The 25,380-nt window shown below is 40.6% G+C and overlaps 1 protein-coding gene and 1 long non-coding RNA gene across 9 annotated transcripts in view; one reads left to right on the top strand and one right to left on the bottom strand.

The window, feature by feature from the left end:
* The window catches only part of LOC138797514 (uncharacterized), a 37,573-nt gene extending 24,403 nt beyond the window's left edge, over positions 1–13,170 (top strand). The window contains exons 3-4 of the long non-coding RNA XR_011363942.1: positions 12,753–12,823; positions 12,969–13,170. This is a non-coding gene — a long non-coding RNA (uncharacterized lncRNA). The remainder of the gene's footprint in view (positions 1–12,752; positions 12,824–12,968) is intronic.
* Positions 1–25,380, bottom strand: part of TENM3 (teneurin transmembrane protein 3) — a 1,065,662-nt gene that overhangs the window by 441,186 nt on the left and 599,096 nt on the right. For all 8 annotated transcript variants that reach the window (XM_069977777.1, XM_069977778.1, XM_069977779.1 and 5 more), the window contains one exon: positions 19,424–19,531. In XM_069977777.1, coding sequence (XP_069833878.1) covers positions 19,424–19,531 — 108 coding nt within the window. The remainder of the gene's footprint in view (positions 1–19,423; positions 19,532–25,380) is intronic.

Raw genomic sequence — 25,380 nt, forward strand, 5'->3', positions numbered from 1 at the left:
CTGACAGCTATCTTGTCCCCAAGAACAAAGAGAATCGGGTATTCAAAATCCAGCATGATTCTTCTCTCCCCAGCCATTAAGGTAGAGTCAGGAGGTCATCATACACAACAGAAGGTTGGCCTGTCGCATAATCGGTGCAGTTGGCCAACATGGAGGACGGGTATGTTTTTTTAATTTAGGAATATAGGATATTGCACATCATATATGGCCCATTCACTTAAAGTATACCAGTGTGAAAGGCATCTACCATAAACCAGAAATCAGGTATTGATCACCAGCCGAATTTAGCTGTGGTTGTGTAGCCATTTCATGCTTGCTGACCTCAGCTCTCTTCTTGACCACATTAACAATGTCTGTTTTTTATTTTGATGTATCAGTTTGGAGAGATGTTTTCCTACATGACAATTATTTGAACCCTTCTTTGCTTGGAATGCATTACTATTACATACACAAATGCAATCTTTTCCTCCATCTGGTTGCATTAATATTAGGACAAGGACACGGTGCTGAAGGTAGTGTACATTAAATTAAGAGGGTTTTAAGCAGCTACATGACTCATGGCCAGGTTTCTGGAGGCAAAGACAGACAGTAAACATCCTTGTTACCTGGGACGCCAGTCACGCCATTTAGGAATAATGAAGTCTGAAATGTATGTGATATTGATAACCTTGTCTTTCATGGTGAAAGAGAACATGTATATTTGTCTTAATGCGTGCAGATTGACATCAGTTGTGCAATATAACACAACTCTTGGGGAGTAATAATAGGATCCAAGGGCTTGGAAAAAAAATATTTTAGTAGTGGATTAATGCCACATATCTTTTTTTGCAATTTTTTCCATAAAACATTATTCTAACAGTGTAACCCCACGGCTTACGAATAATAAACCCACTGAGCCTAGTATCAGCCATGTATTTGCTCCTGAGCCAGTCTACAGCAACACGCTTGCTACTGAGGCCAAAGGGAGCTATCTGTAATACGTCATTCTGAGGACCTAAAGAGCTTCATTTTCAGCTCACAAGCTCGGGTGCTATTTATTTCGAGTGGCCTCGTGAGTGGCTGTCCTGTCTTCAGCACATTAGTTCTTAGACTGGTGTGTAGCACTGTCTGCCTTTTAAACAAGGGGCACAAATTATATGGAGGTAAAAAAGATAAAAACGAGAGAGAGAGAGAATAAACGTTTTCAATTTCTAGCTCCATCTGAAGAATTTCAGACCATTTCATTTTGTAGATATTGATCAATGCAGATCAATACTCTCCTAATAAATAAACCAGTGAACACATGACATGTCTAGCAGCAATGTAAATCATGGCTATGCAGAGAAATTATAGACAGGGTTACCTTACGGTAGCAATCACCATAAATAAGTGTTGTGTAATGTATCAGCCACCTGGTTAGAAACTATATTAATAAAAGTAATAGCACATAAATAGACGTTATGTAGGGTGGATGGATGATTAATTGATACTGTAGATAGATAGATAGATAGATAGATAGATAGATAGATAGATAGATAGATAGATAGGAGATAGAAAATAGATGGGAGATAGATAATAGATAGATAATAGATAGATAGATAGATAGATAGATGATAGATATGAGATAGATAGATAGATAGATAGATAGATAGATAGATAGATAGATAGATAGGAGATAGAAAATAGATATAGATAGATAGATTATAGATAGATAATAGATAGACAAGTAGTTTGACACTAGAAAATCTATCTATCTATCTCCTATCTATCTATCTATCTATCTATCTATCTATCTATCTATTTATCTATCTTATTCAGGAGATAATTGAAAGATGGATAGATAGATAGATAGACAGATAGACAGATAGACAGATAGATAGATAGATAGATAGATAGATAGATAGATAGATAGATAGATAGGAGATAGATAGATAGATAGATAGATAGATAGATAGATAGGAGATAGATAGATAGATAGATAGATAGACAGATAGATAGGTAGATAGATAGGAGATAGACAGATAATCGGAGAAAAGAGCAGCACTTTATACTCAGAAAGGGGTGCAGGCAGCGCTTGACCCTGATCAGCGGCCCTAAATCCACATCATAAACCCAAGAAGTCCACAGCATGCCATGGGTGAATGAGTGAAAAAAGGTGATTTATTCAATCCAAAGCTATAGCCCTTTTTCATTTGTTAACCTATGGTGTGCTGCAGACTTCTTGGATTTCTGTACATAGATGATAGATAGATAGATAGATAGATAGATAGATAGATAGATAGATAGATAGATAGATATGAGCGTATGTCAGCAGCACAATATGTAAATGAGGTGGGTGCCAGTAGTAGTTCCAACCACGAACTTCCAATATATTATAGTAAATCCAACGGCACTCCAAGGTATGTGGAAATCCAAAAATGTGATTTATTCACGTGGTTAAATCATGTTATAGCACAGCAAACAAAGAGGCAACGTTTCTGTGGCCTCACGTTGCCTCTTTGTTTGCTGTGCTATAACATGATTTAACCACGTGAATAAATCACATTTTTGGATTTCCACATACCTTGGAGTGCCGTTGGATTTACTATAATAGATAGATAGATAGATAGATAGATAGATAGATAGATAGAAGATAGATAGATAGATAGATAGATAGATAGATAGAAGATAGATAGATAGATAGATAGAAGATAGATAGATAGATAATAGATAGATAGATAGATAGATAGATAGATAGATAGACAATAGATAGATAGATAGATAGATAGATAGATAGATAGATAGATAGATAGATAATAGATAGATAGATAGATAGATAGATAGATAGATAGATAGATAATGGAAAGAGATGTAAAACTCAGATCAAATGCATTGATGAGCCTCCACCCCTCTGTCTCTGCAAGTCATAGGCATATTGGGAAATGGATGCTGCATTAGGAGAACCAAATCAGAGTGAAAATAGTAATCAAGATGTCAGGCACCCCATTCATACCACGTCCGCTAAAACGGGTAGAGACAAGGCATGCACAAGAGCTTCTACTTTACTACCTAATCATGGCTCATGCTGCACTATATAAGAATACTGGGATGCTTTTGTAATACCATTTTTATTCATAGTTAATTGTTATTTTATGTGACTCAAACGGTTGTACTACCCTTTAAAGGGGTACTCAGAAGAACTTTTTTAGGGGGAGACTGCCTGACACGATAGCTGTGTGTGCATTTAGTTGTGGATCTGCCACAATTTACGGCAAGAAAATTTGCAAGGAAGTTTCCACTGCAAGTAGTTCTGGCCTAAACCTACAGCACTGCATCTCCAAGTTGTGCTGCTGTTACAGTAAAAGAGTCAAGCGACAGGTTCTCACCTGTGTAATTGTAGATATGCATTACACAATATGTGATTTTAGATGTTTTTTGCTCAGTGATTGATTTAAAAAAAAAAAAGCCTAAAGATAGACTTACATAAACTAGAGCGAACATTTCCCAGCACTTGGTCACCAAGGAGTGTGACAAGCATACAGGTAAATTAGAGTATTTATTTCCATGAACGTCCTTCAAGTCTGACACAAATATAAACATTTCAAATACTATTGTGAGCCCACGTATACTCATCTGTTGAAAGAGCGCATTTCCAAAAACATAGAAGCATTTATTACCGCTGACACAGAGGACAAATGACAAAATGGTGTGTCTAGAAAGTGGCGCATGATGTACAGCCTGTTTACTGTGTACTAACCCCTAGAGTATGCAAGACGGGCAAAGAAATGAACCCACCACCTTGCATATTGAGTGCCTTAAGTAGATCTCCACACCTCCTCCATATGGTTCTCAACTCCGCTCACAACACAATGCTTTCTTAGAGTTAGAAACAGTGTGATAATTAGCTGTCCTGCCCCGAGCTATTTGTGCAAATGATGTGATTGGTTTGTGCAGGTTATTCTGGTAAAGTCTATAGGCCAAGTGTCTAGCACAGGAGACAGTTCCTGGAATGCGCAGAGCACAAATACTTCAGTTATCATCTTTGAAAATGAAATAGGACAGCTGTTAAGAGGGATTACAGCAGGGCATTTCCAGCGGAATCTGTGTGCATTAGGCTGCTATATCTATTAGGAAGATAGCCCAGGCGTGTGAACAGTGCACAGCTCGCATGAACAGAAGCCTTCTCGGCTCAGTGACCAGCACTGTGGAGGTGTAGCATAGCTGAGACTGCAACTTCATCTTCATACTGTGGCTATCATCTTTGGTCCTAGCACCATATTAGGGCCCTATTACACGGAAAGATTATTTGTGAAAAATTGTTAAAATGACACTGTCACCGCCTTTGTGCATTCTGACATCTCTACACAGATGTAAAGGGTAAATTTAGCGTTTTTCATACCTTATTTTATATCATACGTCATGGTGCTTGTTCAAGTAAAAAGTGTCCTTTTATCAACTGCAGATTGTATTAAGTGGGTGTGGCCTTGCGGCATTAGCGCCACTTAGCCCTGCCCACAACTGCACCGTTGGCATCGCCCCCTTGACGCCCCATTGGATGACCGACGTAAAGGGGGTGGAGTCTAGACCTTTCGCCCAGCCTGTTCCAATGGACGGTGAGGGGGCGGGACAAACTGTGTCATTGTGGGTGGGGCTAAGTGGTGCTAATGCAGCGAGGCCCCACCCACTTAACACAATCTGCAGTTGATAAAAGATGACTTTTTACTTGAACAAGCACCATGACGTATGATATAAAATAAGGTATGAAAAACGCTAAATTTACCCATTACACCTGTGTAGAGATGTCAGAATGCAAAAAGGAGGTGACAGTGTCCCTTTAAGTTATTTGATATCTTTTGAGCCGAACACGAAATCATTGTTAATCGTTTGCTAACCATTCGCTTATCTTACGGTGTATGTACACATCGTTTGTTCGTAATTACGAGCTTTCGTAGACTAGAGTGTATGAATGATCGTCGCTGCAATCGTAATTGTGATCGTCACTAACGACTATTGCTCGGTGTGTTATGGTGAATGATTTCAGGTTGCTCCCGAAAAAAAACAAAACGCTTAATCTAATAGGACCCTTACATGGCACGATGTGTAAGCAGGTACAGTAGCGTGGAGCAAGTACAGTAGCGTGGAGCAGATAGAGTATGCTCTAGCTGGCGGGAGGTTGACGGGGAGATTTCCTTACATACTCGCAATGGGATGTCAATCCCACTGCGAGTAATCTTCCCACACAAACTACAGGCAAGGGATCCCCAGCGGATTTCGCTGTGAATTCACAGTGAGAAATCCGTCGCTGATCTGGCCTATGTGTTTGTACCCTAAGGGTTTCAAGCTGAGACAATGGCTACTTGTTAGAGAATATCTGCCATTGCTCATAGAGTGAGCAAAGCCTCACTCTATGGCATTCATATGTTATCAGCTGTTATCCAGGATTACAGAAAACAGCCATTTTCTTGCAAAAACAGCATCACCCCTATCCTCAGGTTGTGTGTGGTATTGCGATTCAGCTTTATTCACTTCAATGGAACTGAGCTGTCAAACCACACCCAAACTGAGTACAAGAGTTGTGCTGTTTCTGGATGACCCCTTTAAGTTATCATGATTCACAAATGATGCTGCTCCAAAGAGTTAAATGACAAATTCAGTTCTCCTACACCTGTTCTATGTCAGCAGCCCAATAATGCATTACATAGGCAATAAGGAGCTGGTTTGCAGGCAGGATCTGTGTTGCGCTGTAAATGTGATTTAATTAAGACCTCATGTGTTTTCAAATTATTGTACATTTGCAGACCTGTTTTCACAGATAGCTGCCTAATGCTGTCATTACATAGTAATCTGTAATGCAGACGCACGTACTCTTCCTTTCAGCTCCTGAGAACAGACACGCTGCAAGTACAAGTACTATTAAGTAAATGCAGCTTTTTCACACTTCCTCTTAAAACGATGGTGTAAGTTGTGCGTTGCTACCACCTAAGAAAGCGTTGCTGATTTATTTCAATGTGTCATTACAAGTAGAGTTACCAATATTCTTACTTATCTACTAATCCGCTCTTTTATATCACTTTCCTCTCAAATCTCCCACTGATAATAGAAGTCTCAGCATAATGATGTGAATTATTATTGCTCTCACATTATAGGTTCCCCAGAGACAAGTTGACAGTGATAATCTTAAGTTTGGAGCCCTATTGATCTGCTATTATGGTTTAAAGGGAAACTATCAGCAGGTTTGTACATACAAATCTGCTGATAGGTACCTGTACCAACGGAGCTACATATTCCAGCGCCGATTTTCTTATTTCTCTCTGTGGCACTAATTTCCTGTAGTTTGATCCAAAGAAAATATACAAATTACTCTGCTCTGTGCACTGGGGACACTCCTCAGCCCCTCAGCACTTCCTACATCCCCTCCTATGGATATTCATATATGCAAAGGTACCAATGTCTATCTCCTATGCATAAGTAGGAGGGGGCATAGGAAGGGATGTAAGAGGCAGGAGGCGGGCGGAAGCTGGGAGGAGCTAGGAGGAGGCTGAGGAAAGCCCCCAGTGCACGCAACTGAGTAATTTGCATATCATGTTTGGCAAACTGCAGGTAAACTGTGCCATGGAGAGGAATAAAAAGACAAAGGTACAGTTACCATAGGTATCATAGGTATTAACCTACTGATTTCCCTTTAAGGAATCTTAATGTGAATTGAAAATCATTATGGCACACCAATTAGAATCAACGGGCGTCTGTTGTTTCCAGGGGACAACCTTGTTAAGGCAGCTCTAAGTTTTGTAAAAAGAATGAAAACACTGATCTGATACTACAACAGTGCATGTGTCTCAAAGGATGATAGGCCCTAACAGTACCAAAAAGTTATGGTAAATATACACATTACATAGAATTAGTTTGATAGTCGATCAAGAGTTGGACAAACAATCATCTGATGCAGAATTGTTTTACAGACACAGCCAGGCACTTTTTAGCCCATATTAGCCATTCGATTGTTTAAACTGGCCATACATAATCATGATACTAAATTAAGGACGAACAATCTTAATGGGGACATTCTTTCCTGAAAAAATTGTGCACTAAGTTTTGGTTGAATGCCAGCCGAACATTTCACAGGATCATACTGACTTCCAAATAGTTTGTTGTTAAATTTCACACAGGGAACATTATTTTGGTTGAAATCATATGTTTTTTTCATCTTTGATCAAATGTGTATGGGTACTCTAATGTGCAGTTCAATAATGCGGCCCATCTAAATTCCACAGTTCAGCATGAAGAGAAGGAGCCTGCACTGGACAGTCGAATTGCCCAGGTAACTGTACAATATCTGAAATCTTCCGTGCATGAGCCCTACTCTAATTAGTAGGGATCATGCATGGAACTTGCTGGATGTCATATGGTTGTCTCGGCAACAGAATGCCTGAGTCTCTCCACGCTGAACTGTAGTGTAAATGTGGGCTCTCATAAATGAACTAACACTTTAAGGGTTCAAACCCACTTGCCGGATCTGCAGCGAGTCTCCTTGCTGCGTTTTTGCAGCGAGACTCGCTGCAGATCCCAGCCCTATACTTTCATGTACATCCCTGCTGCGATTTTGTCTGCAGCCCTCCCCATTAACCCCCTAGCCATCGGACATTATACATTACCGGGTCCCCGTTCCTGCCTGCTTCGGGGCTCCCGGTGTCTTCGCGGCCCGCCCGGCCAATCAGTGCGCTGCGCCGGGGCAGCGCACCGATTGGCCGGGCGGAACGTGCCGGGAGCCGCCAAAGCAAGCAGGAGAGGGGACCTGGTAATGTATATCCTGCCCGCCCCCCCTGCAGCCCCGATCGCCTCCAGACGCACGATCGCCCCCCCGCAGCCCCGATCGCCCCCCGCACCCCCCGGCCGCATGATCGGCCCCCGCACCTCCCGGCCGTACGATCCCCCCCCAGGGGGGTGCGGGGGGCGATCATGTGGCCAGGGGGGTGCGGGGGGCGATCATGCGGCCGGGGGCTGGGGGCAATCCGGCTGCAGGGGGGGGGCGGGCAGGATATACATTACCAGGTCCCCGCTCCTGCTTGCTTCGGCGGCTCCCGGCACTTTCCGCCCGGCCAATCACTGATTGGCCGGGCGGGCCGTGAAGACACCGGGAGCCCCGAAGCAAGCAGGAACGGGGAACCGGTAATGTATAATGTCCGGCAGCTAGGGGGTTAATGGGGAGGGCTGCAGACAAAATCGCAGCAGGGATGTACATCCCTGCTGCGAGTTTCTCTGCTAATGAAAGTAAAGGCAAGGAGCCTCGCTGCAGATCCAGCAAGTGGGTTTGTACCCTTAAACTAAGTTAGGAGACTCTGTGGAACATATCATGAATAGCATTTTCCAAGAATATTTATTCTTCAGGCTAGGTTTCTTTGATATGTTCATGGTTTTCTTAGGGTGTCCATTAATTTCAACAATGGTGGGGATCTATAGTGTAAACTCTAACCAAATTACTGGATACCCATGGCGCACATAGCAACCGTGACTTTGCTGATCTAGCGTTCTAGTATTAATGTGTCAACAACATACATGGGCTAAATGGGCGCCATGTTTCCGTAGTCTATACACTTGAATATAACGGGCGCCATGTTTTCATAGCCCTATCTCTAACTTATCTCTAACATTCTTGCATTAATGCACATGTGATGTGCCAACAAGATAGCGTGGATCCTTCTTTGGAAGATGCTGCTTTTCCCCCTGCACATGGTGCCATATTTTTAATTAGTTTTTGCGGGCTATTCCTACAATTATGGCTCACAAATAAATGTGCTGTATAATTTGCACCACTTACTTCCCTGAGGAAGCTGTTGGATGGCGGAACGCGTGGGGTGTTCTCCACTCCCACCTAACCTTTATATATTGGACAGCACATGGTGATATACTCTATTTTTTTAAAAAAAAATTCATTTATTTATTATTAAGGGAACAGTTATAGGGCTATTTGGTATTATTTGGTGCTCTTGTCCAAGCCTGTGGTAGAAGGTTAGGTTGGTGATGGGCCCCAGCCAGGAGGCTGGTGGGGCCATTGTTGACATTTTAATGCTTTTATTGTAGAGTGATATCTGAGGCTTGTCTCCCTAGTCTTATCGTTGCTGTGCTCTGTGTGATTTTTATGTATACATTATTTGTAACTAATAAGGTATTGTACTTTTTATGTGCTACCTTTTGTGCATAAGCCTTTTTCTTCTTTTTGGGGGGTATTGTGTTTTTATATGCATTGGCTTAACACTTTGGTTTACATTGGTGGTGCCCACATTTGTTTAGGGTTTACTCTATAGTGTAAAGCCCCTATTACACAGGGCAACTGTGGGGAGTACATGAGCGTTCCCCGCTCACTGCCGCTGCCAGTAAGTGCGGGGAGGGGGGAAAGGGGGGCATGGGGAGGCTGCCCGGGTGATCGCTAGATAGTCCGGGCAGCCCATAGGGGATAGCGTCGGTCTGCTGCCGATGCTCCTATTCAATAGAGCAACAGCAGCAGATCTTTGCTGTATGAGTCGTTTGTCTTGAAAGACAAACGACTGCAATGATCAGCTGACATCGTTCACTGTTGCTGTGTGTACCATGGGTATCCAGTAGGTTAGGTTACCATTATCGTATTCCTTAGGTTTCCATCAGGTGAGTACCTGGATGCAATGACAGATGGAAGCTGGCTGCATTGGCTTATGATCCATACGTACTAAACACTAAAGCACAACTGACCAAGGTGGGACTCCTTGATCCTCCTTATTTCATAACTGGTTTGTGGACCTCTTGGTCCTTTGGTGTGTGCACCCCTCTCAGCACCTGCTTCTTCCTTCCAGCTGCCGCTGCTATGCCGCCTCTGACAACTTGATGTGGATTTAAAGGGCCAGACTGTCATTCTCTTCCACCGGGGCCTATTTAAACTTGCTTTGCTTGTCCCTCTTTGCCTGAGCTTTATTGGATCATTGCATTGCATGTTACTGAGGTACTTTTGATATGACATGTATCCTGATCTGTGCCTCTTCATTGGTGTACACATAGGGGGAGATTTATCAAAGGGTGTAAAATTTAGACTGGTGTAAACTGCCCACAGCAACCAATACCAGGCTCCTTTTTCCTTTACCAGAGCTGAGAGCTGAGCTGTGATTGGTCGCTGTGGGCAGTTTGCACCAGTCTAATTTTTACACCCTTTGATAAATCTCCCCCGATCTGTCTGACCCCCCATCTGTACCATTTGCTTCTCCTGTGGTGGAAGATATAAAGTGAAATGTGGTAAGATAATTATTAACTACATTATTACCTACATGCAAAATTCATCAGAAAACGTTAAAATTTATTAGAAAATCATTACTGCTCAGAATACAACCTTTCCAATCTAATGTCACCGTCCCTGTTTTAAATATACACTATTTTGCGGTGTATTCTCAAAAATACTTCACATACAGAACATTAACAGACTTAACGTGATCAACATATATAAAAGAATAGAGGTGTAGGGCTTCCCTTTTGGCTTTTTCCTATCCTTTGAGTTATAAACTTGACAAAAAAAAAGAAACCCTCAGTCAATCACATTGAAGGTAGAAGTGGTATATTTATATGGCGATCTATGCCAGAATCAACTGAATACTAAAGTTAGAACTCTGCTAATACTTCTAACCGATAATGATATATTACATTTCCACTGCCGAAACATTACAGACGATTTATTGCTTAAATTCAGTCACGAAGAGGCCAAGCACATTGGCACATTTTGTCACGTCTTGGCATCTCTTCTGAGGTGAGGCATTAAACTAGAAAAGTCACCTCACATTAACAGTGACATGCATCTCTTTGTAGAGATTTGCACCAGAGCAGACGACGGTTCCTGCTTCCAATATTCACAAAAGTCGGATATCAAAGCACGCACACGCTCACATACATGCGTTCACCTACACAACACAATGGAACAAACTGATATCCTGCACTGCTAATAACACCAGCCATTTGTTACACCGGCGCAGGTTATTCATCAAAGTGCGATAGTGCCAGTTCTGAAGAGCAGCCTAGAAAGGCTCTTTCAATCACAATTTACTGAAGAACTCCCCCAGGATGATCCCATATCGTGCACATGAATTGTCTGACGGCTCTACCAAAATGACAAGGCCCCTAACACTAAGAACATTGTTTCCACATTCCATTAGTGTCATTTTACCAGATATAATACGACATTCCAGAAGGCGGGGGTTAACCCTTCGCCTGTAGTCAGGTGCTTGTTAGCCGCAAGCACCTTTTAGGAGCTAAAACAATGGGCTGAATGTATAACTGTAGGAATAGTTACTTCTATGTCTCCAATTTTCAGCACAGAACACTAACAAGTGCCGGATTCTCTGTAAACCAGTACATTCTTATTCTGACAATACACATTATAAACTAGTTTACATATGATTAAAGTACAGATGGCAGTGTTACGTCACCAAAAAGTTCATACAGTGTTTTTACATACAATATATTACAAAATGCTGCATTACAATCATTTTGTCTCCTGCCCAGCCAGAATCTCTCTATTCGTATATGGGGAGAGCCAAGGAGTGATGCCTACGTCTGCCACAAGATGACTCTCAAAAGTCACCACTAGTTTTGTAACCATGTTTAGGAACTATGCAGACCTATAGGGAATAGACTAAATGGCTGGTCTAATTGTCCATGTGCCTGTAAGATCGACAGCGCATAGTAGGTTTTAACATCAAATTTTACTATAAGAAAATAAGGACTCTGCAAGGTTCAGGGATCAAACATGCCTTTGGGGGAGGTCGGATATGGAGACCATGACCATGATAGTGTTGTAGTCACAGGCCCAACATACCTTAAAACCCAGTGTAAGCATCCTGCAAAAGAGTATTCAACCTGACTAATTTCCTAACATAACTTGACATTTTTTATTACATTAATACACAGATTAAAACTTCTTGTATAGCCATAGGTGAATGCCATATTAATTTTTGGCATAAAAACTGCTATGAATTTGCAGCATGATGGATTGTAAGCTCTTAAAGGGATTATGCACAATTAAAAACAGCACCAATCATCATCCCAGTTTTTGTGTGGCAATGCAGTTCAGTGAATGGAGTTGTAAAACCACACACACAGGCTTATGGATATATGCTTTTCCTAGTGGTGGGTACATATTTTAACTCTGTAGACGTTCATGTTTATGGGATAAATGGGAGATATTGCTCTGGGCCAAAGAGTTTCCTGACAGCTATTGAATGTTTATGGGCATCTTATATCTATGCAGCAATTTCAACAATTTGCATCAGAAACAAAACTTTGGGAAACTTATTTAAAGGGAATCTGTCACTAGATGTTTGCTGCATTAATAAGGGCAGCATAAACTATTAACAGAAATGTAGAACAACACAATGTATTACTTCCACCTCTATGTTAATCCATTCTCCTATATGTAGGGCTTTGTGCTGGCCGACTCAGCCCACCTCCAGCTGATGATTGACAGCTGCCTGCTTATAAACAGTATAAGCACTGTCAGTGGCTTGTGGGTGGACTGTGTGGGAGCTCATACGTATCCAGGACTACTGAGCGCATGCACATAATGAAGAGGACTAGTTATTGTTCTTGTTATTCATGAAGATATCTCCGAATCAGCTGCACAGATCATTGCAAGTGATACATCATTCTCTTCAGCTTTTCTGTCACTAGTTTATACTACCCTTAGATAAGACAGCATAAACCTACTGACAGAGTCTCTTTATGCAAATAAAAAACTAAATCGAGTTCCTAATGGCCCTTGACTTTCTTAATTCTGTTCTTCTTAGATTACCAGTTCACCGTCTGTATAACCTGCTTCACTAACTACCAACTGGAAAGCTGTACTGTCCATGATCAGGTAAATTTGATGGAGGGTTTATGAAAGCAAATAGATAAAAGCAGCCTGTGGGCACAACCATTAATTCTGAACAGACTACAGATAAGGGGGGGGGGGGGGGGAATCACATTTACTACTGTATAATATTTATCATGGGGCTGTTTAGAGTCACAGAATCCCGTGGAGGAGTCAGACCCAGATCATTCATTTCCCATATGAATACAAGTGCATTCATTCTTCTCTGGATTTTATTTCTTGATCTGCGATCCTTATGAACAGCAATTCCTTGTGACTGCAAGTTCAATGAAGAAGAGGATATTAACAGATGAGGATAATACATTAACCCCTGTTTAGCTCATTTAATTACACAATGCAGCGCAACCAAGATCTAATAAAATGGAATGAGATTGGATTGTGTCATTTAATTAATAAGAACAATACAATGTCTTATTTACAGTTTTGAAAGATTTTCCAACTAATAAAGATTTTTTTAGAATAATGACAGCTTCAGACAGCTGCAGTGTGAATACATCTTAACACCCGTATTATGGCCGCAACAACCCGAGAACTCTTGTGGTCTTATGAAACCTTACTTAGATCCTCATAAAACACTATGATGATCTAAGCTAGATTTATTAGAACTGTGGGAGGTCCGGGAACTTCAGCCATAGTAGGGACACTAAAGTGTGGTGCTATTGCAGCAGTCTGAGAGCAGTCTATAGTCACTTAGCTATTATGGCTCAAAGCAGGGGTACTATAGAGGAGTATATGATCACTACTGCAGCCCAAATGCCTCAATGGAAAATTAAAGGTTATATGTCAGAGTCTGACAGTATGAAAACCAGTGCATACTCCATTTTATGCTATTTGTATTCTGCCATGTGCAGGGATCCTTCTGAGAGTACAAGACACAAGGGCTGTGTAGCTTTGTACAAGGATGTTATATAATCTCTATATATACTGTATGGAGAATGGAATGCATGTGCAAACATCTGGCTGGGTACAGTACCATGGAAAACAGCAACTCAAATAGCAACACCCCCCCCCCCCGTCCATGTATAAAACTGTATAAGCAAATAAGCATAAACAGTTTATATTAATAATGAGAAATATGGAGTTTATAACAGTGTATATGTAGATTTTGTGTGTTTTGAGGAAAAAGAGCATGGCTTCACGTTTGTCTACAATATACATTAAATTATTCCAATTATTCCAAGGCTTCGGGAGATCCTTAATAATTGGATGCCATTGAATGCAGATGGATCCCACTGACATACAACAGGTCCATTAGATTTCTGAGGATTTTTTTTAAAGACAAGAATAGCATTACTGGTAGTGTTGACTATCAAACATCAATGTAAATGTGACAAAATGGTAATGTGAGTCATACATATTTTGAGTGTTTTTTTCTTTTTTTTTTGGGGAGTTTTGTTAGTACAATGTGTGGAATGATAACACAATACAGAAAAGTGAAGGTCTCCCCATCGACATGATTGAATTAGAGTTTATTGTTTGTACTGATTACTGCTCTAGTATGTTGTTATCTGTGAGGAACCTTCAATCAGAGACAAGTTTCTATAGAAGCATAGGGATGAAACAAAGAATGTTCTCTGACAGATATTGTTTCACTATAGATGTGCTTAATTTTCTTTAACGTTGAAGGGATTGTCGTGTGATTAAATATTACATTTCATATTTAGATTGCTTGATACATCGTTCAATTAAATATAAATGTATGGAAAGGGAAAAAAATCCTGTGTCTAGATATTGCAGTTAAATGTTTACTTCACTATCCTTCAGTAGCCTTGGATTAGGAATCACCTCAATTGCCATGTGATGGCCCAGGCAAAGAATTACAGAAGAAGGAATTTGTGTGAAATTCAGACGGACTCTAATTCATTCCAAACTGATTCACTGTACTCTATATGCCCAGTACAACTACACAGATCTTCTTGTTTGGGAAAGGTTGTGATGAACCTTACTTTTACTATGCTGATCATATGTCTAAAAAAATACTAATTTGTTATTTGTACTACAGTATATTGAACTTCTTAGGGTTGAATATCGATTCCTAGTCAGTGGAGTCTACAATACAGCTCCATATATATAGACTCCTGTGCCAGAGAAAAATAAAGATACTTTGCTCTCCAGTGTTCCACTTCCTCCCTCCGGTTATCTCAGAAAGTACCTCTAAGATGATAGGGGGTCTGGAGCATGTTGCAAGCAATGTCCAATAGCTGACTTGAAGGGATATTGATAATATTGGACAGCTATTGAACATCGCCAGCAACATGTCCCCCTCTCGTCTTAGAAGGTAGGAGGAAGTGGAGCATTGGGCAGCACAATAGGTAGTACCAAGAAAAGGATCTATATCGTATATAAGATTAGGCCTGTTTTATGGATCTATAGTTGGCATCTCACTAAGACAACCTCTTTCCATATGCATTAACAAAGTGGTTTGCTTCATGAGTGAACTCTCTTAAAACATTGGTTAAAACTAAACTACTAGAAAGCCAGGTATTGACATTAAACCATAGATTAAATCAGATATAGGGTATTAACTCGGGATTAAGTACAACTACATATACTGTACCTGCCAACATTGGGAACTGGTCCCCAAAATGCACAGGAATGACCAAAACTGCCACTATTGAGCACTACTTGCACTGACTCTTCTTTTGTAGGACTGACCCACCAAATCAGGATTGTTGGTATATATTCTGTATAACCAGAGTTTAATAAAGGACTACTCAATTGATAGTTACCAGTGGTAACCTATGAACAGCCAGTTCATCAAATAAAGAAATACAAAAAATATAAAAGATGATTTCTATAAGATTAAATCTATCTATCTATCTATCTATCTATCTATCTATCTATCTATCTATACATATCCTATACTACAGTATAAGACAGCTTGAGGTTGCTCAGTTATTGGCTTAATAATATTAGCATAATATTAGCACTCTGTAGGAAAGAAGTTCTATAAAAAAAAAAAGATAAAAAGAAAAGAAATCAACCTTTCTTCCATTAACGTGTAATAGCTCTTGTAACCAGTGTACTATCATTAAGCCAATACTCTTCCAAAGCGCACCAAGTTTTATCTAGCATCTGCTTTTGATTGTCTAGACCAGACCACTTACCACCACATTTTCTTTTTTTTTTTTATGCAGACATTTCTGACTTTCTACACCTGACTTAAGCCAGAAATATTATTACATCACTTTCCAGTGCACAATCTTGACAGGTTCACTACATTTAAAAAGGGCACAGACATTTCATTTTTCGCTTCCACCACACGTCTGACTGCAAATAAAGCTAAAATAGCTCAGGTCATAGCACTGATAAAAGAAATTTATAAGAGCGTCTAATGTATTTAGGGAGCACTCCTGTGAATGAGTGGCAGACGCACAGGATGTTCTCTGAAAATGCCGGCCTTGTTTGGATAAAAAGCATCTTTATGTCTTTTTTGTGTGATGTCTTTGTGATGCTCAGCTTTGGCAATGTTTCCATCGCTGGCTGACCACCTGGTTCATCTACGAGTTTGTGCTGTGCAATCTGTGTCACTCATTTTTTTCTCCTTTTAACAATACCATTAGAATTATAGGTGACTGATGTAGAACCTTCTGCAAGGAGGAAGAAAGGATTATGGTGCATGTTTCAATTATGCCGTGTATTAATGTGGGAGGGAAAACGCCATGAGTTATTGCGCCCACACAGCAGAAAGTCTGCAATGCTAAACACATTTACTAAAAATGGAACTCGTATGACTGGTGGAAAAATACACAAATAAATGTCGAGAGGAAGGAGAAAAATTAATCTGAAATCTACTTAGCACAACCCACTTGAAAGATCACCAAGGAATTGTGTTCATTTACTCCCTATACCACAGACATTGCTTATATTACTTCTCCGATTGTTCTGCAAGAATCGTGCAATGGAGGTAAAAGAAATTGCTTGTGAATGGAAGGTGACAGAAAGAAAGAGAAGTCTAGTCCACCACTTACAAGTGGCCGCTTATTAAATTCATGCACTTAGCACTTGACAGCTCTCCGCAGCTTCTCCACTGGGAAGAAATGGACCAGTGGGTCATCTGGGAGGACATCTTCAGATGTTCTACATTTATTTTTCTACTAGAACTAACATTGCATACTTTTCTATAGGTATAGTGAGTTGAGGGCCTCTCAGTCAAATGAACAATACTCTGAAGGTTAAAATACATTCACAATTTCAACAAGGGAAATAAAAAGTTGATGTCTGAGAATTGTTAGAGAAATGACTTGTGATGCCAGCGTGTCTTCAAAGCATGAATGACCCAAAACATACTGTATGTGATGTCAAACTACTTATAGTAAATCTCAAATTTTTTTACATTCATTTCATTCTGGAGATCTGTGTTGACTACAATAACTTTTTATTGTCTTGAAATAAAAAAAGCTATAAAGCTATAAAAACTTGTTTAATTCCCAAAACAAACAATGTTTGTTTACAGGAGTGGAACAATGATGTGTCCTTATATCCATATTGCTCCTGCAACCAATCACTGGCATCAGGGATATATGGTGCAAAACAATGATTGGTTATAGGGTGATATAGATATACAGGAAGATCATTGCTACAGCCATGTAAACAATGCCACTGGGGAGGACCGGAGTTCTAGCGCTAGGAAATGATACAGGAGACTATACCTTATTTTTTTTTTTTTTTATCGTAAGGCAATAACAAGTGGTAGGAAATTTTTTAAGTAAGCTGTTTGGAATTAGATATAAATTTATAATATATAGTGTAAAAAGGCAGACAGTCATTTTAAACACTAGGGTTTAGCGTATCTTCATACACTTTGTTAAAAAGAACTTGTCACCCCAGCACCCAAGGCAGAGCCTACCCGACCCCCGGGAGGGCCTCCGACACTTACCCGCTCCAGCCAGTACTGCTCCCGAAACTGCTCCAGTGATTTCCTAAGGATGTCAGATTTATCTCTTCTCATTTACATACTGAGCATCATCTGGCAGTAATTTCGGGAGTGGGACTGGCAGGAGCGGGTAAGTAAGTAAGCAGCCCTACCGGAGGTTGGGCGGGCTCTGTCTCAGGTGCCGGGATGAAAGTTTCCCTTTAAAAATATAGTAGTTAAAGCGGCACTATCAGCAGGTTCGGGCCAGTGAACCTGCTGATATTAACCAGCTGCTATTTACCTCCGGATTCCAGGGCTGTCATTTAAATTCCTGGGGGGTCCGCTAACAGGTTGTTCTTTGCTAATTTCTCACATGCTAATTAGCTGTTCCGGAGCATTTGGGGCGTTCCCCATGCTCCTGGAGCACCAGCACAGCCGCCCTTTGCCTGCCTCCTCCCGGCCCGCCCATATTCATATATGGATAGCTAGGCCGCTTGTAACGGGCTGCTCCCTGCACATGCGCTGTAACAAGTGGCCTAGCTTTGCATATATGAATATGCATAGTAGGCAGGCCGGGAGGAGGCAGGCTAGGGCGGCCGAGCAGGTGCTACAGGAGCATGGGGAATGCCCCAAATGCTCAGAAACAGCTAATTAGCATATGAGCAATTAGCAAAGAACAACCTGTTACCGGACCCCACAGGAATATAAATGACAGCCCTGGAACCCTGAGGTAAATAGCGACTGGCTCATATCACCAGGTTCACTGGCCCGAACCTGCTGATATTGTCGCTTTAAAGTGTTATTTTTCCTTTAAAAAAAACATTTGACATGTAACACAGACAGTCAGGGTCTGGATGTTTAGCCAAACACAAATCGCTTGTTGAATGTGCATTTACATCCGACTTGCTACTCTGTAAACTTACTCTAGAATCTGACATCCGCAGGGAGACAGAGAATACATTGAAAAAAAACTCAGCCTTTCACATCTTATGTCTCTATGTAATTACTGGTAAGAGTCAGACTTCAACCAATGAAAACTTCTGACTTGTCTGACATGTCACGTGTGTGACAGAATAGGCAAACTACAGCCCTTATCCATCCCGTCAAAGTAAGGCTCAGTTCACACTAAGCAAAAATGGCAGAATCCCACCGTGCTCAATGTTCTGCAGTATCTCTATGGGAGGTCCCGAATGCCTCCGCTTCCTCCCCTCTCCTCTCCTCTCAAAGAATTGACGTGTCAATTCTTCGAGCGGAGAGCAGCGGAAGCGGAGACACGCACACCCTACCTTCCGCCGTTTTTGCTCAGTGTGAACTGGGCCTAAAGTCCAATCTTTACAATTTGTGGACATCTTTGGATGGTTCAAAAGTCAGATAGAAAAGGAAACAATAACCGTTTTACATTTCAACTATATCTATGTAAAGATTTAGATCTACTTGGCCTTGGTGTCTGGTTTAAGTGCAGTTGTCATTTGCTTAAAAGTAGTGCTTCTCAAGTCCTGAGAGGGGTCTTCCACAAGACCCCTCAACAGGTCATGATTTGGGGATATCCCATATAGAGAATGCTTGTGGTGATCCCCAATGAACTGACCATAATTTTACCACTTATAAAATGCAAAGAAAATCCTAAATACCTGACATATTGGGTGGTTTGAGGACTGGAATTCGGAAAAACTGTTGTAGACATGGAAGGTTCTTTTATCTGTCACAAGAATTGTGTAATATAAGGTTACCTTGTGTTACTTCTGTACATTTCACAGATCTTCTCATTCTGTAACCAGTCTCAGTATCCAGGTCAGTATGGGCCATATCATTCCATTTTGTAGTTATCTTGATGTGTTCTGCCAGTCAGACAAATGGACATGATCAGCCCTCCTCAGGTAAGATGACAATGATTTTTGGGTGAGGTTCATGAGAAACTCCACCTTATACATATTTCACATGAATACATAAATGAAACATTCAATATCATTCAAAACAAACAAATAAATAAATAAATACAACAAAGCACATAAATAAATCTTAGAATGATTGTGTTTATTGTCCCCAAGGCTATGGTGCTTTGTGGGTTGACACTAATGTGTGGGTGATGAGAAAATGCTGCTTTATGACCTCATAGTTCAAATATTGTGCAAAAGTAGAGTTGCCCTTTAACCGTTAATTTCCAGTAAGCTATTTCCTTGTAGAACTGACACTATCAAACCTGAAATAGAAGAAGTATCTTTTTGTGTTTCTACATGTTCTCTTTTGTTCTATGGATGTTTTTCCTTTCACTAAAATTTCTTATAGCAGCTGGCAGCTGCTGCTAGTCCATGACTTTCAGCTGGCATAGCGAGGCGGGCAGCAAACAGTTGCTTGCACAACTGATGCCAACTCTACATCCACGCTGGAGACTAGATGTCTCTTTCCTATCACATAAACCGCCTGTGACCTACCCAATCAATGTCTCCTAGATTCCCCTTTATCCATACAGAAATTAACCCCTACACATTCAATGATCATCACAAACTATTGGTATTGCACTGGTAAAACTAAAAAAATGATAATCCACTGTGGAAAGAGAGTACAGGCAAGACTAGGCAGCAGTTTACTAGTGCTGTGATGACACACTTTAACTGCAGATGTATAGGAACAGCAGGTGTTTTCTTTGCCAGTGAATGGCTTGGTTATATTGCATAGAAATAAAACATATGTGTGTATATATCTGTACATTTATTTATATAGTTTCATTTCTAATCTATTTTTAACAGCAGACGGCTGCAGTGGTATATCAGACTGAAATCATCGTAGGGTTTCAGTGGAGCCTGAGCTTGACACTTTTGTATCTATGCTGATTTTTTTTTTACAAGTTGCTAATGTGTTTGTTCCAAGGACAAAATGACTTATACATAACTCAGGCGTCTGCACAATGGATGTCTATTGTTTTAAATGATGCAGAAAGTATCTCTGAGTTCCAAATGGTTAACTTACATCAAAAGTTATCTTCTTTTTTTATTTGACTCTATGTAGAAACTAATAAAAAGATTAAGAGATGCAAAAGAAACACATATGCACAAGCATTGCTATTTGCTTTACGTTTACTTGACATGACAAAGGGTTTTCAGTAAATATAAAATGAATGTGTACTACCTTCATGTGCATAAAAGCCATAAATGACGGCATACTTACCTCCCTAGCTCGCCTGTTGATCCAGCTGTGTAATCTTCTGCTAGCTTCTGGTGACGTTACACTCCCCTTGTTCACCTCTGTGATTGGCTGAGCAGGGAGCGGGACGTCATCAGGAGCTGGCAGAATGAGAACACAGCGAGGACTGGAATTGGATCTCACAGCAGAAGGTATGTGGTCTGTTATTACTTTTAGGCATGGGGAGGCAGTACACAAACTCTTATATTTCCTGGAAAAATCCCTTTATGGGTTGAAATGCAATACTAGGTACAGTTGCAAAATAAATGTTAATTGTTGTAGTTGTTGTTGTTGAAGTTGTACCTGGCATGGAATAAAAAGGCCACAGCACTCACAAGGGCGTCAAAGCCCCTTGAATCGATAGATTGATGAGTGTGCTATGAGGCAGACTCCTACCGATCTGATGTGGTTAGGACATTATACTAAGGGCCGTATTACACGACATAATCATCAGTGTAAACGAGCGCCGATCTAGCCTATTACACAGCTCAACTATCAGGCAGCAAGGACTGTATACAAATAGTTAGCGATGTGCGTGCAGCCCTTGCCTGTAGTGTAAAATAATGTTTATACATACCTGTCCATGCTCCCCAGTGCCTAGCCTGCTCCCCGGTGTCTTACTGGCTTCTGCTCTCAGGCGCAGCCACCGCATGAACTGCAGAGCTGGTTTCTGAGTGGAGAGGCCACTGAGCCAATCACTGGCCAGATGCTGTCCCTTCTCGGCCACTCATTTCAGAGACTGGTTCTGAAGTTCCAACAGCACCTAAGGTTAGAAGTAGGAAGATACCGGGGAGCGAGCAGAAGCATCGGGGAGCATGGACAGTATTTATAAACTTTATTATTTTCTTTACACATTCATCTGCTGACGGCCGTGCATGGCTATTAAATGTAGTGATGCGTAGTTGTCGGCCAATTATTTTTAGGCAGGACCCAAAGACACATCATTGTCATCGGCTAATTGTTGACTTTATTACACAGAGCAATAATCAGATGAATCGGCCTTAAATTGGCAGATTATCGCTCTTGTTTTAGAGCCCTAAGGCTAGGGTATCAACAGGAGAACAGGTGTGCTGCCTCTTAATTTTTGCTTTAGATTGGTTTGAGATTGGCTAGTCTGATTTGTTCTAATTCTTACTATGAAAAATAACTTCTATAACTTAGTAGTATAGGAACTAAATCAAGAAATGATTGGTCACATTACATGCGCGATATATAATTTTATCCATATGTATATATCCATTGTGTATCTAACAACTAATGGGCTTTCTATACATTTTAGGAATATTTGTTACAAAACATCTTCCACCTTCCAGAGAAAATAATAGTACGGTTTATTTTTATTCTTAATAAAGATCATATTGAAATGCATGAGGTGAGGTGTAGATGAGATGCTCATTCTGGACATGAGAGAGTTAACTGCAGGTATAATATACTAGCACATATTCGAGGACCTGTCAGATGTCATTAATTCTCGATGAATCCCACCGATTTGGATTCTTTGTTTTACTGTCAGCGGTCTCAGACTACAGTGGAGTCTTGCTGATAAGAATCACCACTTTCCAGGGCGATATATTTTCTTCTTCATCTGGAATGTTGAACTGCTATAGATTTCTGTCTTTTGGAGGTCATCTATATTTGACAATCAAGTCAATTCCCTTAGTGGTGTAATATAAGATGCCAGGTATGGGAGATCTTTCTGTTCTGTGAAAATATTTTACATATAATGAAGATCTGAGAGGACTTGATTATGGAACTGTACTATGTATTGAAGCCTTGCCAGGTTATACATGCTATATATGAATGTGTATACTATCTGTACCTTCCAAAAATTTTATTAAATCTTCATATAAAATTTTAAACCATTATGCATATTGTGATTTTTGCAGATTTAGTGCCCACAGATGACAGAGAAAACATTTGGATTTATAGGATAGAAACTCTGTCCGAACCTGTGCGTGCAGCGTTTGATAACCAGTGGCTGAAGAAGTTGGATGCAGCCCTAGGGAGTCCTATAAGTATTTGGCTGTATCCATGTTTTCTAGACAGCCTTTGGCTGCATCCAACTTCTTCAGCCACTGATAATCAAATTCCGCACGCTCAGGTTCAGACAGACCCCAACATGCTCGAGGTTCACTCATTTCTAACCGCATTAGAGAATTTTTACACATAGCAAATCTGTATACATGGATCCATACTTTAACCCCCTCCAGCCACTGTACTGTAAATTAATGTCGCTGCAGCCTATGCCTGAGGCTGCAGCGATGTTTATTTACGATCAAGGATAACCCAGGCGCAGAAGTTGCACCTGTGTCATCCCCGGAAGGTCCCCGGCTATCACTGAGTTAACCCTATATATACTGCTGTCAGCACGACTGCAGCATCTATAGGGCTCCTGACAGAGAATTCTCCCTCTACAGAGGGAGAATTCTCTGTCCGTTGTCCATCGGAGCTCTGCGAAGTGATCACAGAGCCCAGATGGTAGCCATGAAAACCAGAAGCCTCAGGCTATGGAGACCGGCAGGGGAATGGAAGGCAAGGCGCGCGACGGGCACGCAGCCGTGTGCTCTGCCCCCTCCCCTCTCTCCCCTGCTGCTGTCACAAGATTGTAACAGCGGCAGGGGACAGAGGAGAGGGTGCAGAAATAGAGACATCAGCTTATAAGCTGATGTCCAAAAACGACCTGGGCATTGATGCATCAATGACCCCAGGTCAGGAAAGGGTAAATATTAAGATCTGAGAGACAGGTCCAAGCAATATCCATCATAGAGGATAGTAAACCATAGATTAGTCACTTCGATAAAGTTGTTTTCACAGAATAGACCCTATAGTCTCATACCTGGATTTACCTTAATTGCTTAGATTTTTTGAATCTTCAGGTTGTTACAGATAAAATTATAAAAAAGATACAGGATAATTAAAGCTAATATGTAGCTACCAGAAGTAAGACTTGTCTTGCCACTATTTATCCACTGTACTTTGTGGCCCTGTAGAGGTGTAGATGCACATGTATTGGAAAAATCAACCATTGGAGTTTACTGTGTATCCACAGGGAAATCCCTATATAGTTAGTACATTGCTGCTGGTTTGCAGTGAATTTCATCCCTGCCCTGGCTTATCTATGTGATGTATATACCCCCTCGCCCCCCCCCCCCCCAATTCCCTTCTTGTTTGTAACACCCCAAAAATGTTGTGCTGTTTCTGTAAGTCATTCGCTTGTAAACTTGTCTGACAAAGGGATCTTGTGAATCCTGAAAGCTCACAATTCAAACTATTTTTTTGTTGGCCAATAAAGGTATCACTCCTAAAATACTTTATAAGTATTTACCACAATGTCCCTGTACAATGATAGAGATGAAATTGCTGTACAAATCTGCAAAAGAAATTGACATGCTGTGGATCTAATGATCTCCAATCTATGTTTGGAAAAATTAGCCAAATTTCATCCAAAAACATGCCAAAAACCCCCCAAAACAATGGCTTTTTCGAGACAACCAAAACATTCCTATTGTAGTCTATGGGAGAAAAACACCACAGTTTAAAAAAAAATCCACACCCCTTAGACATATTTGTAAGCATTTTGGGCTGTAGTTTTTCAAGAGAAGAGGTATTTTGGGCCATTTTTTCAAAATGCTAAGTTTTGAGTGTATTTTGCCATGTTAATGGCTCATGTTTATGTTTGTAACAATAGTAGCTATACAAGTAATATCTGTGGCCACTAGGGGACATTTTCCATTGAGTTCAATAAAAATCAACTTGAAAAAGCTGGACTTTTTTGTTTGCTTTTTTTTGACTGTACATCTAAAAATCATCAATTTACTGTTTTCTGCTGGCCAAAAGTGGCTTAAAATTGTTGCCAAATAAGCAGCCAAAACATCTAACATTTTTGCTTAAAAAAAAATAAAAACTTTTCTGAGCCATGTGATATAGCCGAAAAAGTTAAGGTTGTATTACCATTAGAGCATGTGATCTGATAATGGCTGATTGGTGACGGACGACTGTTAGATCACCTCCAATCCCAAGAACAGGGGCAAAATTGTCCCTGGAGCACTGGTCACAAGGTGAACATCATTCATTCCTGAATTTCTTTACTCTTCCAGTTGGGTTCCCAGAAGTTGGGCCCCCTTTGATCAACATCTTATCGTTTCTTCTTGGATAATAGGTAACATGCTTGGAGGGAAATATCCCTTTAAATAGTAGCACCAAGTAATTGTAGTCTCCAGGGGGCTATAGTCTATAGGGGGCTATGCCATATAGCAAAGAGAAGAAACCCCTGGAGAGACAGAGCTGCCTTATAGTTACCAGTAAAGAGTGATCACACACATAAGTCACATAGCCATAACTCTATTTGCCAAAATACAGATGATGAATGCTCTTTTCTACAGTTTCACAAGCACAAAGAGTTGTGAATGGACAGAGACTTTGATAGAGAGAGCCAGATTTCATTACTTTTACACCTGCACTAGTTTATTCAACTGCTTAGAGGATAGATTCTAACATTTCTTCTGAT

Source organism: Dendropsophus ebraccatus, chromosome 7, assembly GCF_027789765.1.
Source record: "Dendropsophus ebraccatus isolate aDenEbr1 chromosome 7, aDenEbr1.pat, whole genome shotgun sequence".
In the NCBI taxonomy this organism is placed as follows: Eukaryota; Metazoa; Chordata; class Amphibia; order Anura; family Hylidae; genus Dendropsophus; species Dendropsophus ebraccatus.